The sequence below is a fragment of the Staurois parvus genome, unplaced genomic scaffold, assembly GCF_062004578.1.
Source record: "Staurois parvus isolate SC_StPar_1 unplaced genomic scaffold, SC_StPar_1.0 ptg000437l, whole genome shotgun sequence".
NCBI lineage: Eukaryota > Metazoa > Chordata > Amphibia > Anura > Ranidae > Staurois > Staurois parvus.
In genome coordinates this window covers 897,779-912,494 of record NW_028318233.1, presented here as the reverse complement: position 1 = coordinate 912,494, position 14,716 = coordinate 897,779, and the positions used below count along the sequence as shown (strand labels likewise).

General features: G+C 40.9%; 1 protein-coding gene across 1 annotated transcript in view; it reads right to left on the bottom strand.

Annotated features, from left to right (window-relative positions):
* Nucleotides 1–2,863: 2,863 nt before the first annotated feature.
* Nucleotides 2,864–14,716, bottom strand: part of LOC149454138 (hexokinase-1) — an 86,117-nt gene continuing 74,264 nt past the window's right edge. Inside the window, exons 14-18 of the mRNA XM_089687743.1 lie at nucleotides 14,465–14,564; nucleotides 10,788–10,971; nucleotides 7,696–7,851; nucleotides 5,384–5,617; nucleotides 2,864–4,444 (exon numbers count right to left, since the gene is read on the bottom strand). Of these exons, the coding sequence (XP_089543869.1) occupies nucleotides 4,300–4,444; nucleotides 5,384–5,617; nucleotides 7,696–7,851; nucleotides 10,788–10,971; nucleotides 14,465–14,564 (819 nt within the window). The 3' untranslated portion in view covers nucleotides 2,864–4,299. The remainder of the gene's footprint in view (nucleotides 4,445–5,383; nucleotides 5,618–7,695; nucleotides 7,852–10,787; nucleotides 10,972–14,464; nucleotides 14,565–14,716) is intronic.

Here is a 14,716-nt window from a genome sequence, read left to right as displayed (position 1 = left end):
GATGAACTGGCCAGGTCAAATAAACTGCTGCCAGGTGCTGATCTGTTACTAGAACATTTCTGACTCAATAGTGGAACTCCAAATGAAACTGATCAAATTGCCTTTTACTGGCAGAGTGGTCTTTTGACACTGGCCAACAAATGCAACTGCATGTGGCAAAATGCTGTTATTAAAAGTTAATGAAAAAACGATAATTTTATTTCGAAGTTCATGTTATTCACAGTGCTGAAAAGTACACTTGTCACCATATTAGCCTCAACTCTCATAAATATAACACAACATATACATTTTCATTCCTGTGTCTGTTAATCTTCTTTTTTTTCAATTCACTAATGTTGAACACATGGATCTGCTGAATTTAATTCATGCATTTGTGCAGTCTTAAAATGTGTGTGCATGTATAATGTATTGCACAGGTTTTGCTAACAAAAATAGCACTACCTTCTGAATGGTGTTCGCAGTGACATTCTATGAGGCGCATTGTAGGGAGTAGAAGTAGGGAAGGGTTAAAACCTTCTATTAGGTTATTTTTTTGCTGCCTGTGTCCTGCTAGGGAGAACTCCCTGCACTTCCTATCCAGGAGACCCAGGAAATCTCTAAAAAAAAAAAATAATAATAAAAATACAATTTTAAATGTTCTTGGAAACCTGCCATAGGAATAATGGAGGATTTCCTCTCATCTCTTGCTCTAGTGACAAATGAAAAATGTTGCTATTGTCCATAATATAAACAGGGAATCTATACAGAGAGGGTGAATCTCCCCAGCAGGAGCACAAAGCAATACAGAATTGAGAAAAGGGTCTAACCCTTCCATACTCTATTCAAGTTAAAAAAAGATTGTCACATACATTGTACCATTTCCAATGACCTATCATGTGAACACAATACCTTCATAATCTGCCCCTTCATCTGTTTCAAACAAAGTTTTGTATATATTTAATTAAATGCTGGTGTCTTTTGACTATTTCTTCTAGATCTTTGCAGTAACCCACAAAAAAAATTTCTACACTGGAGTAGATTTACTAAAACTGGTGCACTCAGAACCAGAGGCGTTCCTAGGGTAGGGGTCACCCGGTGCGGTAACATTTGGTGACACCCCCTCCAACGATCCCCGCAGAATGGATCGGATCTGCGGATTGAGCATAATGGATTGGACGCCGATCCATTATGCTCAATCCGCAGATCCGATGCATCATGTGGGGATCGTTGGCTTTCTTTACAACTTAGCTTTTCTTGGAGCGGGTCTGATGTCACCAAGTATAGGTTGCATGCCGACGAGGATCGTCGGCATGCAACCTATACGGGGTGACACCGGACCTGGTCTAAGAAAAGGTAAGTTGTAAAGAAAGCCAACGATCCCCGCGGGATGGATCGGATCCATCCTGTGGGGATCGTCGGCTTGCTTTACAACTTACCTTTTTGTGGAGTGGGTCCGGTGTCACCCTGTGCGGACGGCACCCCCTGCACCTGCCTCGGGACACCACTGCTCAGAACAAGGTGCAGCTGTGCATGGTAGCCAATCAGCTTCTAACTTCAGCTTGTTCAATTAAGCGTTGACAATAGAAACTGGTCACTGCTGCTCTCCCTCCTTGAGCAGGGTGACTGGTCTTGTATCCACCGCCTCCTGTGGATTTCCACAGGCATCCCTGCTGAGAACCATCAACAGCTCTTCTCTCTGCACAGGCTATAAGGTTGAATTACTCAAACTAGAGAATGCAAACGTTGGTGCAGCTCTGCATAGAAACCAATCAGCTTCCAGGTTTTATTGTCAAAGCTTAACTGAACAAGCTGAAGTTAGAAGCTGATTGGCTACCATGCACAGCTGCACCAGATTTTGCACTCTCCTGTTTTAGTAAATCAACCCCTGTGTATTGCATACTGTTGATATCACCAATACTACAAGGGCAAACCTACATTTTGTAAAGGAATTCGGTGAACACAAAGTGGGGTTTTAACTGTTATGGCTTTTGAGGAATATATCTAAATTTGTTTTTGTTACAAAAGTAATGCTTGAATTAAAGTGGTTCTAAAGGGTTTTTTTTAAAGAAAAATTAACAAACATGTCTTTGCTTACCTGCTGTATGCAGTGATTTTGCACAGAGCAGCCCGGATACTCCTCTTCTCAGGTCCCCCGCTCTCCTGGCCTCTCCCTATGTTCACTTTGATAAGAGTATATCCTTCATAGGATCCTTGCGATCTTAATAAAGATATTTGTTTGCATCCATATTGATGTATTCTGTACTCTGCTTTGGATTTATACATACTGACTTTTTTGCAGTTTGCTCTAGTCAACTGCTTCCTTTTTTGTGACCCCTCCCTCCTGTTGGGTGCCCCCACAGCAAGCAGCTTGCTATGGGGGCACCTGCTGCTCCGTGTCGATTCACACATGGAGCTGTGGTTCGGCCCTGCCCCCTCTCTCTTCTCATTGGATAACTGGCTGTGATTGACAGTGGTGGGAGCCAATGGCTTCAGCTTCTTTCTCAGCCAATGAGAAGAGGGAGTCCTGGGATAGCCGAGACTCCAGTGCACATCGATGGATCGAGAAGGGGCTTAGGTGATTATTAGGGGGGGCTGGGGGGATGCTGCCCACAGAAGGTTTTATACCTTCATGCAAAGAATGCATAAAGGTAAAAAACCTTGAGTCTTTAGAACTACTTTAATTTTACAAAAGGTCAGAAATGAACTGGTTTCCTCTTATATAAATATGCCCAGCAGACTATTAGCACTGGTGTCCACCTATAAAGTTACAGCCATCCCAAGGGGTCATTATATTCTTTCAGCATTAAGATTCTGGAATGAATTTGCCTTCTTTAGGAATGTCTCATCATACATAAACATGATCAACACACTAAACCAAGGGACACACATTGGAAAAGTTTAATAAGTTGATAAATAACATTAGTGACTCTAGTGTGGCATAATAAGGTTCTCTGGGCTAAACTCATTTTGTTTGATTTTCTTTTTGTTTCATACAGAGACAATAAAAACAGAAATTCACACTTATCTCAACACATCCAATCACATTGCAACAAAATATTCATGTAAAAGTGTACAACCTCTTTGATTGTGGGATCGTGGTGGCCATCAAGCATAGCAGCTAAAAATAATAAAACTGGCCCCCAATGAATAGATGTAGGTTGACTCTTGTCTGACATTAAGAACAAAACACACATGTGGAATTGATGCATACTAATAACACAACACTATTCATACAAGCAATGAGAAATGCCACTGACATCAGAATTACCAGATGTCTACTGTGCCCTATGCAGCTTTATTTCTATGAGCTGTCTGTTGTCTAAACCAGTACTGTCCTTAGTGCCCCAAGCCCCAGTACTACATCAAACTGTAAGATGCTTTTCATGATACTATGCAGTGCTTAAAGCCATCCTTTTAGAAAGAAAAAAAACCCTCTCCCGCCTTGTGCTTACCCTCCTTTTTCTATAACTATCTTTACCGCTTCTCCCCAACGGCTTCAGTCCTTGCTGTTGCACTGTAAAAACCCCAGTGCTTTTAGATGTGGAGTGTGAGACATGCCACCTGCCCCCCCACAGTGTGGCACTTGGCACCTGAGTGGCCAATTGCCAACCTGGGAAAGGGAGCCTGTGCATTTACTTTCAACACTAGGTATTGTTGACGACTGCTGGTGACCTTGCAGGGGTAGCGAAGGGGGTGTGTATAGGTAAGTAAAGAAAATTCAGGGTGTCTGGAGGGTATGGAGTTTTATTTTCCCAACAGGTTTTCTTTAATTAAAAAAAAAAAACATAATACATGTAGATACTGAGGTTGATTTACTAATAGAGGAGAAGGTTCACTTGGCAAATATTAGCTATGTGTGCTGTGGAGTTTAAAAAAAAATGCACACAACTGGAGGACTGAATACAGATTCACTTTGCAAGTGAACATTCTCTTCTGTAAATCAACCCTTATGTACTGTGTAGACTTGCTTTTACCGCATAGTTGGTGAAATCCAGTCTCAGAGTTAATGGTAAAGTTGGTGGAATCAAACAAATTCTACAGATGTCTCTACAAACTGATAAATAATGTATAAAACAACAGAATAAATTATAAACATATTCCAATGGCATAACGTATGTGTTATTAGATGGGGATTGATGCAGAGAGGAGTCCAGAAGCAGCTGAGGCCTCAGGTAACACTCTTTCCTATTGTGGGCTCCTATCTCCCCATAGTTAGAATCCTATGGACAGTGCAGCTGGAGGGACCCAGCCTCATTACAGTTACTGCTTGAAATGAAAGTGCTGAAAAGGCAGGAAAACACAAGCAAGATGATTTGATCTTTAATTCTGCTCAGCATCACGAAGTCTGCACCCCACAGCAGTGATAAGAGCTGCTCCTTTCCCACTGCCGTCCTCGGAGAGAAGGAAGGAGACATTGCACTTGGGGGCGAGATCTGCCACTGTCTGGTGCATGATTCTGGAGAAACTGTAAGAAGGAAATATATAGGTAAGAAATGGGAAATACAGGAAGCCTTACCTAAGGAAGTCCACAAAATAGTTCCTGACAAGTACCTTTTAATGTTCTCTTACCAACAAGAATAAGACCAAAAAGATTTAACACAAGAAACAACTTGGAGGTCAGATACTGGAACTAAAGAGCACATCACTAAACAAAATGTTTTCAGGTAAAAAAGTGTTTAAAGACCATGTCAGGAAATTTGCAAATGATCCCTTGTAATGGGGATTTCCTTGTTCATTTAGTCTAGGGAAGAGGAGATGCACTTAGGCTTACCTGATCCCCCCCAGCCCCCAACACTTCCCCACATTCCACCAAGAGACTGTACTTCAGCATTATTACTTCCAATGCAGGGCTATTGGTCAGATCTTTAGACCTCTAGAACATAGGGGAGAAGATGCTGCAGGGACCAGTCTAGCAGTGCGGATGAACAGGGGAATGGGTAAGTCAATCTACTTGACAAATCACCTAGGCCTAAATGAGCAATTAATCCTTATATTGTAGGCATATCCCAAATGAAAGAGATCATTTTTTCATTTCTTGGAGTTGGGCTTTTGCTATGACTGAAAAACATAACAGTGTATTTAGACTGAGCCTATGCTTTGAGGTGCTATACTGCATGCATTTTAACATGCTTTGCAGTAGGCCTGGCCATTCATTTGAATTGGATGTCCAAGAACCACAACATATATTTTAATGGATATGCATCTTTTTTTTTTAACAAATGTCATTTTGGTGCACTGAGGTAGCACAGACAGTCATACATTAATGCGTGTTACAGTAACACATGGTAAAGCACACGTTTTACATTGCTTTACTGAATAAGGACTAGATCCATGTCACTGTACAATAATATTGTATCAATACTAGCCTATGCACAAGAAAATGTTTGAAATGATCATCACTTACTGTGGATGAAGTTTATACAGTGTTCCATCAACGCCAACAGTAACCTCCAGATGCTCCAGGCCCCGGTTTTCCCTTATCTTATCCACTACAGCTGCCATCCCAGCACCACATAGCTGTGCCGCCCGTCTCGATACCACTCCACACACCTCTTTAACAATTATACTGTCATCACAGGTGCTGTTCAGACCCAGCTGCTGGAGGATGGATCGCACTTGTAACAGGGCTAGTCTGTCACTGAAAGAAGGATTACATGTTAGATCAACATCTCTTAACTCTACTTATTTATGATCATAGATTAATGGTGACCTGACTATCATAAGATGAAATTCCTACGACAGGCATATGATATCTCCTGAAAGGCATGTCCCAAGCACACAAACAGACCATCTTGGGCCATGAACTGACTCGGCTTCTGATTCAGCACAATACAGGTGTTCAATCTTGTAGATATATAGAATTCTTCTAATAAAGTAACCAAGTTGTTGTAATATTTATAGTCTACTATATAGGTAGGTTTTCTTGGAGAGCCACTATTGTGTTCTCATAACTGTATGTGGTTAGTAAATGTAATGATAGTTTTCAATGTATTAATGCCTTATTTCTATTTCATATGGCTTTTTAAAATGTTTCCAGGTTTATATGTAGAACAAGCTGTCCAGTGATAGGGATTGGAACAACTATAAAACTGCCAGGGGTGCCTACAAAGGTTTACTTTCTGAAGGCCAGATTCACACCTTTGCCTTGCTGTAATGTGTGAAAACACAGGCATTTCACAGCATGTGACCCCAATGCATGGTGACACATACACTGCAGTGCATTGTGATATTATTCATTTTGAATGCATATACAATGCACAACAATTGATTTGCATATTAGTGAACCACAACACATAGCTGTGGATGATCTGTGTGTTGTGGTCCGCTAGAAAATAATAAAGTTTGGGTCTGTTAACAAATCTTTTTGTGGTCCATTTGAAGCACATTCAAAATGACTGGGCTACTTTGCTGTAATATGTGACATAATGCACAACTATGTGCCTAACGTAACCCACAGCAAAGGTCTGAATTTGGAAGCTTTATGGTTTTATCCCAATCTCATCACTGCCGACAGCATTGCTTGTGTGGTAATGTGGAGAAATAAATAAAAGGCATGTGGATTTAAAAAAGGTAAGTAATATACTGAATATTATCACTGCACATATTAACTGTATACAGTTATGAGTATACAATGTTTGTCGTGGTAGGAGTTCTTTCATTTATTGTCACAATATATTTTCTGTCTGTTCTTCCTACCATCAGCACAAATGTCTCTAGATACTTCATCAGAAGAATATGAAATGTAGAAAGGAGAAATGGGTGAGCATAGTATATTGTATGTGTAAACCCACAACCCCCCCACCCTTTTTTTGGTGGACAGCTGTAATTTTGGGTTTAATATGCATTACTTTTGTAGGCTAATTCCTTCCTATAGGAGTTCAGTGTGGGTCCTGTCGTATGGCCCCCACACCTGCACATGGGGGATACCCATTTCCTGCATCTCTGGATGACCAACTGGGCACTCTCCACCCTGTCTGATTCAATGTTATTATCTTATGCTGTTTCTGGAGTGAGTACAATCTTCATACAGATTGTCTGTATGTATTAAGTTCTATGATAGATCAAAATAATTATAGATATATTGCAAATGTCCTATGTTCATATATGTTTTCTTTGCATGTTTCATCTGCAGTTAGCAACATTAATCCTTTCGCTGCTAGGTCCATACAGACGTACAGCACTGCTTCCAGCTGGCCAGGTCTGTCCAACCCGGGTGGACCAAACGCTTCTCACATTCCTGCTTGTGCTACAGGCTCATGGTCACTCCAGTGACCATGAACACATAGCACAAATGTTCAGCTGACTCCCCCCTCTCTTCTCATTGGCTCACTGGCTGTGATTAACAGCAGTGGGAGCCAATGGCTCCCGCTTCTTTCTCAGCTAATGAGAAGAGGGAGTCCCGGGATAGCTGAGACCCCAGTGCACATCGCTGGATAAAGAGGGAGTTAGGTGAAAATTAGGGGTGGCTGGGGAAGCTGCTGCACAGAGAAGGTTTTTTACCTTCATGCATGATGCATGAAGGTAAAAAAACATGAGCCTTTAGAACCACTTTAAACTCTCACCAAGCACAACTATAACGTGAAAAAATGCCGCTAAAGGAAGTAATCCAAGAAAATATATAGAATAGTTAATCAAAGTCAAAAAGGTTCAGCAAAAATAACTTACAGAATAACAGACTATAAATGAATATAAATTATTGTTACATATTTTACTTACCTCTCAATCTGTGAAAGAAATTTGGTTTCAAAGATGCTCGTTGTTTTCAGGGCCTCTGAAATCTGACCTCTAAATAGGAATCCTCTTTTTGTAAAGTCCATTAAAATATTGCGTACAATTTCTCCTAAATACATTCCACTAATCATCTTCTCATACCTAAAATTATAACAATAGAAACAAATGACATTTCGGTACTGTACATGAGAGCTGTCTTGATGAAGGGGTCATTAGATGGCTCCAAAACAATAAACGTGTATATTGGGATTGAACAAAAACTTAATTAGTCATTTTGCTGCCACATGTCCTAAATAAATAGTTTTATTAAATGACAGAAGGACCTTTAAAAAATGATCCAAAAGTATTTTTTTTTTTTTTTAAACTCTGTGATGGTGATAAATGGTGCTAAGTCTGTACAATAGCCCTGTGTAGTTAAGCAAAACCACTAATGTGATTTGCATTTAAAATGCATACTTTGTATAAAACTCACAATTTTAAAAAATCTGGTATGTCATCTCTTTACACCTTCCTCAATCCTGGGCATTTGGAGGAGGTATCTCAGAAGTGGTGATGTCACTTCTTGTTGGTGTTCATTGTTGCTCACTGAGACTACAAATCACATCATGCCCTGGGATTTAAAGCCTTGTGTGTGAGGAACTGTGGGCATATGTGTGGCAGATCAGTAGTGTGCTACTCACAGGATTCTGACTCAGCATACTTACATCGCTGCAGCCTTTTCTGCTTTCTCTTTCTTTTTGTGCGATACATTGCACATTATCCCCTCGCAAATAAATATGTGGATGTGATGAGGGACCTAAAGATCATTGGCATAACCTGCACGTCATAGGTGTGGATGACCATAACAGGCCAGGAAACTGTAGATCTGGTTGTGGAAGTGAGGTCATAGGAGGTAGGATAGACCAGGAATCTCCTTGACCATCAAACTAACTATGCAACACAGAGGGCAGATCAAACCAGCAGACACAATTATGTCACAGCTTGCTTTACAAAGAATTTAGAAGATGAAAGAAATTATTTGATATGGAAACACCTGTATATATATATATATATATATATATATATATATATATATATATATACACACCATAACATTTCTTCCTGGAAATTAGATATAATGTGGTCTACAGAGGTTTACAAATGTTATTATAGATAAAGTATAATGTCATTTCTTCAAGTACATAATTTAAGTTATTATTGCAGTGTATACATTGATGTAGTTTTTTTTATTTGATTTTCACATCTTTCTGGAGTTTTCATTAATATAATACTTGGTAAAGCTGCCACATAGGTCCTTTTTCAGATACTTCCTGTTACAGGTCAACAACGCTCTATCCCTTTTTTCCAATTAAGTTCAGGTGTTTTCACCCTCTCACACGGGCTTCCAATAGAGACTTCCTAAAGTGGCCATTTCAACACAAATTATGGAGACATGGTCCACTGTTGTCACCATCTGACACCCCACACTGAGAAATGCCATGCAATCATCACTGTAGTGCATGCATGTAGTCATAAAATGTCTGCAATGAGGCTGCAGTAGATTAGCAGCACTGAGATACAACAACGGATGAAAAAAAGGTAAAAGTCAGTATAACATAAAAATATTAATTGTTAATTATCCAGAATGCTTTCGAAAACTAACTGTCATTGAGTTAGAATCTATGTCTACTTTAATGAACTCTTTGGATTGACAGACATGTTCCTGTCCAATAAATGCTCATGGACAGTGGACTGCAGCACTGTGCTCATCAAAAAAAAGCAGCTGAGATGATAAAATATCAATTACAATTCAGAAACTGCTTTAGGTGTCCTTTTATGACACAGAGAATAGCTGTGATTCAGAGGATCGCAGCTATTCTCTGGTCATTCACAGTTTATATCACTCAGGAGAACATGTTCAGCCCTTCACTGGAGATCTGTGTTCTCCCTCCAGATTCTCCAGCCCAGAGCTGGAGAATCGGAGGGACCGCAAACTAAGCAGAGATAATTTACCTCTGCTTAGTAAACTGATCTTTTACTGTAATCTCGCGAGATTATAGTAAAATCAGCTGTTTTCCAGCGTTTGTAGACCGTTCTCCCTTCGTTTGGAGAACTGATCTACATATGCTTCATAAACGGCATTCACAGGAGAACTGTGTTCTCCGAGAATGCTGGAGAACTGAGCAGCGATCTATTACTGCTGGTTCATAAACGGACACCATAGTCTCTTCTACTCAATACACAATGGGGGAGAGTTACTAAAACTAGAGAACACCGAATCTAGTGCAGCTGTGCATAGTAACCGAATCTAGTGCAGCTGTGCATAGTAACCGAATCTAGTGCAGCTGTGTATAGTAACCGAATCTAGTGCAGCTTGTTCAATTATGCTTTGGCAATAAAACCTGGAAGCTGATAGGTTACTATGCACAGCTGCACCAGATTCTGTGTGCACCAGTTTTAGTACCCCCCCAATAAGCCTAGGCACACTCTTGTGCAGGTTGGAAAAGTTCAGAAAACCTGACCCACAGGCAAAACATGCTGCCATTCATTCTTAGATCAAATACATTTTTTTGTATAAAGAGTTTTAAGGGTACAACCACAGATTAACATACATGGAATGTGGCATATTCAACATAAAGAAATAACCATGCCAAGAATAAGGAAAGGCACACATTTCAGTAACAACCATACAGTGTACAGTAAACATACAGTATATCAACCCTTGCAAAATGGTTATTACATCTCTCTGAAGAGAACAGAATAGGAAGCAAAGAGCAAAGGAGTATACGTAGGTATTAAGAGCCGTACCATTCATTCTTAATGGTACTCCCAAGCATCAGCAAACACATTGCATTTTTGGGTGCGCAAAACCACATGGTGCCTATGTACCATGCGGTTCAATGCTGCCGTGTTTTTAAAAAAAGGTTGGGGACTTCTTTCCCTGCGTTTCTCGCAGGTACAGCAGCCCACTCAAATGAATGGGCTGCTCTGCAAGCACAAACACAGTGACATGACTCTTACGATCTAAATTGATTATTACTGCAGCTATTACATGTATGGTACCTTTAGCCTGTCCTTCTAATAACTGTATGACGCACCTTTGTTTTCCTGAGTTTAGTGAAAGTTCATCAACAGCTTTGTCATATTTTGTTCTAATGTCATCCAGGCACCCATTATCACCAAAAGCTCCCCATTCCATATTGACACACATTCTCCCTTCGTCTCCATCCACCATTTCTATGTTTTTCGTCTCTTCCATGTAGCACGCATTGCTGCCAGTACCTAAAATGTATTAAGATATGCACATTTTATATAAACATACATTAGGGTGATATGTGGAGTACAGTTATCAATGATTGTAATCCAAAGCATATGCCAAAGGATGCCTCACATGGTCAGAAGGCAAAATTTATTTTAAAGCTGGACTCCGAGAAAAGGAAAAGTCCTTCCTTGCAGTGGGGCTACACCTGCACAGCAGGGCTTAGCTGCTAATTTATATCTAGAACTGTGTAAAGCAGTTTTACTTACATGGTCCTCTGTTCCCACAGGCTCCTCTGTGCTGCTAGACTGCTCCCCTCAGCCTCTTTTTCCCCTGCACTCCAGCAGTCTAAAGTCTCTGACATCATCAAGGCTGATGTACATGATGTAAGGATACTGAGGGACAGTCCACTGCAAGAGCATAGGGCAGCATCTGCTGGGGGAGCAGAGGATCAAGGAAGTAAAAGTGTTTTTATTGTCCCCTTGACAATACAAACCACCCCACTCTAAGGGAGGATGTTCACTTTATTGTAGTTGGGCTTTAATGACCTGATGGATAGAATGGGAATGCTGCCATTAATAAAAATGGAGTGAAGACTTACTTTCAGAAAATGACATCACAGATGTAATGTGTTCTGTAGTGCAAAATAGGACATACAGATAAGGACAGAGAACATCAACCTTTTCTGACCCTGGCACAGATTACACAGAGTCAGCTTTGCAGTGCACAGTTTAGCTGTGACCACTGTTCTATATATATATATATATATATATATATATATATATATATAGTCTACAAGTTATGCATATGCTTATTATTAAAGTGGTACTCCAGCCAAAACGTGTTTTTCAAGTTTTGGATAGCTTGGAAAAGAGTAAGAAGCTCTGTTATCTTTTTTTTTTTGCTATGCCTTTAGGGAGATTCACTCCATTTTGTCACCAGGCCAGAAAGTGAGAAGAAGTGTCACAGTCTTAGCACAGTGGCTAAATGGTTAGCACTTTTGCCTGGCAGTACTAGGGTCGTTGGTTCAAATCCCAACCACATCACCACCTGCCTGGACTTTGCATGTTCTTCCTGTGCCTGCGTGGGTTTCCTCCCACACACCAAAGACATGCTGGTAGGTTAATTGGCTCCTGTCTAAATTGGCCCTATTACAGTATGTGTATGTATTAATGTAAGTTATTGACTTTAGATTGTACGCCCCTTGAGGGTTAGGAACTGATGTGAACGTAAAATATATATATGTAAATTGATTGCGCTATATAAGTACCTGTAATAAATAAATAATAAAATAAATACCGTATTTTTCGCCGTATAAGACGCACTTTTTCTTCCCCAAAACTGGGGGGGAAATGTCAGTGCGTCTTATAAGGCGAATATGGAGCGGCCGGTCCGGTATTTCCACCGCGGCCGTGTCAGAATACCGGGCCGGCCGCTCAGCTCTGCAGCGGGACCTTACCTGTTCCTCTATCCAGCGGCGTGCTGTCTTCCTGGCTTCTGTAGTGGCGCTGGGCATGACAGCCGGGTGCCAAGTGCGCATGCGCGAGAAGCGGTGCACTTTTTGAATGGTAAGGCGGCACTTGGGACACATGACAGATCCCAGAAGCCGCCGGACCAATCACAAAGCGCAAGTGCTTCTCGCTCATGCGCACTGGGCACCCGGCTGTCATGCCGAGCGCCATTACAGAAGCCGGGAAGACAGCGCGCGGTTGGATCGAGGAACAGGTAAGATCAAACAAAAACTCTGTGGAAGTAAGAGCGGGTACCTGTCAAATTCAGGTACCCGCTCCCCACCTCCCCAAAGGTCAGCAGTCATCTGTACTGTCCGCAGTCTCTGGTCATCCCTGTGCTGTCCACAGTCTCTGGTCATCCCTGTGCTGTCCGCAGTCTCTGGTCATCCCTGTGCTGTCCGCAGTCTCTGGTCATCCCTGTGCTGTCCGCAGTCTCTGGTCATCCCTGTGCTGTCCGCAGTCTCTGGTCATCTCCTGTGCTGTCCGCAGTCTCTGGTCATCCCTGTGCTGTCCGCAGTCTCTGGTCATCCCTGTGCTGTCCGCAGTCTCTGGTCATCCCTGTGCTGTCCGCAGTTTCTGGTCATCCCTGTGCTGTCCGCAGTCTCTGGTCATCCCTGTGCTGTCCGCAGTCTCTGGTCATCCCTGTGCTGTCCGCAGTCTCTGGTCATCCCTGTGCTGTCCGCAGTCTCTGGTCATCTCCTGTACTGTGTCTGCAGTCCATTAGTTCAGAATTTTTTTTTCCTGTTTTCTGCCTCTAAAACCTAGGTGCGTCTTATGGTCAGGTGCGTCTTATACGGCGAAAAATACGGTAAGTCCAAATTCTCACAGTTTATAAGAAAGGGAAGAAAACGCCACAAAAATTATCGACTCAAAAAAATCAAAACACTAACCCGTAAAAAGCATCTAACACTAAATCCCCATAAGATTACTGGCATAATAATAACAAAAAATAACTCATAATGTACAGTATATAAGCCACATAAGAAATCAGATTTAAAGCATATTCCGATCGTATATATTGCAGCTTACCAATCCTTAGATGTAGAGACTGCATTCATTTTCTCTCTTTTTTTTTTAGGGTTTTTCATTTTTTTTTAATTCAGTAATCCTGCAACTAACATATTTCCCGACCTTTGTGTCTACAATGATTTCTCTACTGTAGATAGGTTTTATGGGTTAGGGTTTTGATTTTTGTGTACTGATAATTTCTAGTATATGGCAATAAACCTTTTGATACTGGAATTTAGCAATGCAGTTATTTTGGTGGGTTCTCTCTCTCTTTTCTTATGGTGTATATATACTGTGGCCACCAGCTAGCACTTCTTGGTGACAAATGTGTATTGTGTTTCTTGAAAGGAAGTAAAGGGAAATCTTTACAATAGGAACCTGACCGATATTTTAACTGTTCTATACCTACATCTGAACATTTGAGGGGGGCCCAGTTACACTTTAAATGATAAGGCCCCTTGCACACGGGCATAATAATTTACTGATGCTTACTCACGAACCTGTGACACCCATGTACAAGGGGTTAAAAACTGTGTGTAAAGACATGACTAATGTTGAGTGTATGCGAGTATAGGCGAGAAAAGGTTTGTAAGCAAATAGGTGAGTATAGACGAGTAAAATTCTTCATCATTGCCAGTATTGTGGCCCCTAGCACATGGGGGTCACAAGTTCCTGAGTAAACATCAGTAAATTATGACGTTCGTGTGCAAGGGTCCTAAACGAGTAAACATGTGAGTAAACTACTGCACTCAAATGTAAAATTTTCTATTTTTGTTTTACTGCTCTGTACTCAACACTGTATTACTGATCTTTGCTCAGCTGCGTGCAATGTCCAATAGACAAAAATGCATCTCATTTTAGATCAGTAAAATACTCAGCATTTTTTTACTCCCATGTGCAACTGATTTCCCATTATAATTACTAATAATGCAATAGCTATGATGAGTGTAATTTTATGCATTACAAAATACATACTTTTATTCTTTGATGAACTTACCCACAATAAGACCGATTTCACAGTTTGGATCTTCATAAGCACAAGTCATCATTGTTCCAACTGTATCATTTACTATGGCAACTACATCCAAGTCAAATTCCTTAAAGGGAGGAGTATAATATAGTTAATCATTTTTCAATGAAGCTTGCGTACATCTGCAGTTTACACTGTGCACTGAATATGATGAATTCCTTTAAAATGACAGTTTTATACTGGTCTGCTATCCCCCTGGTTGCCTTTCCTTGGGTGAGC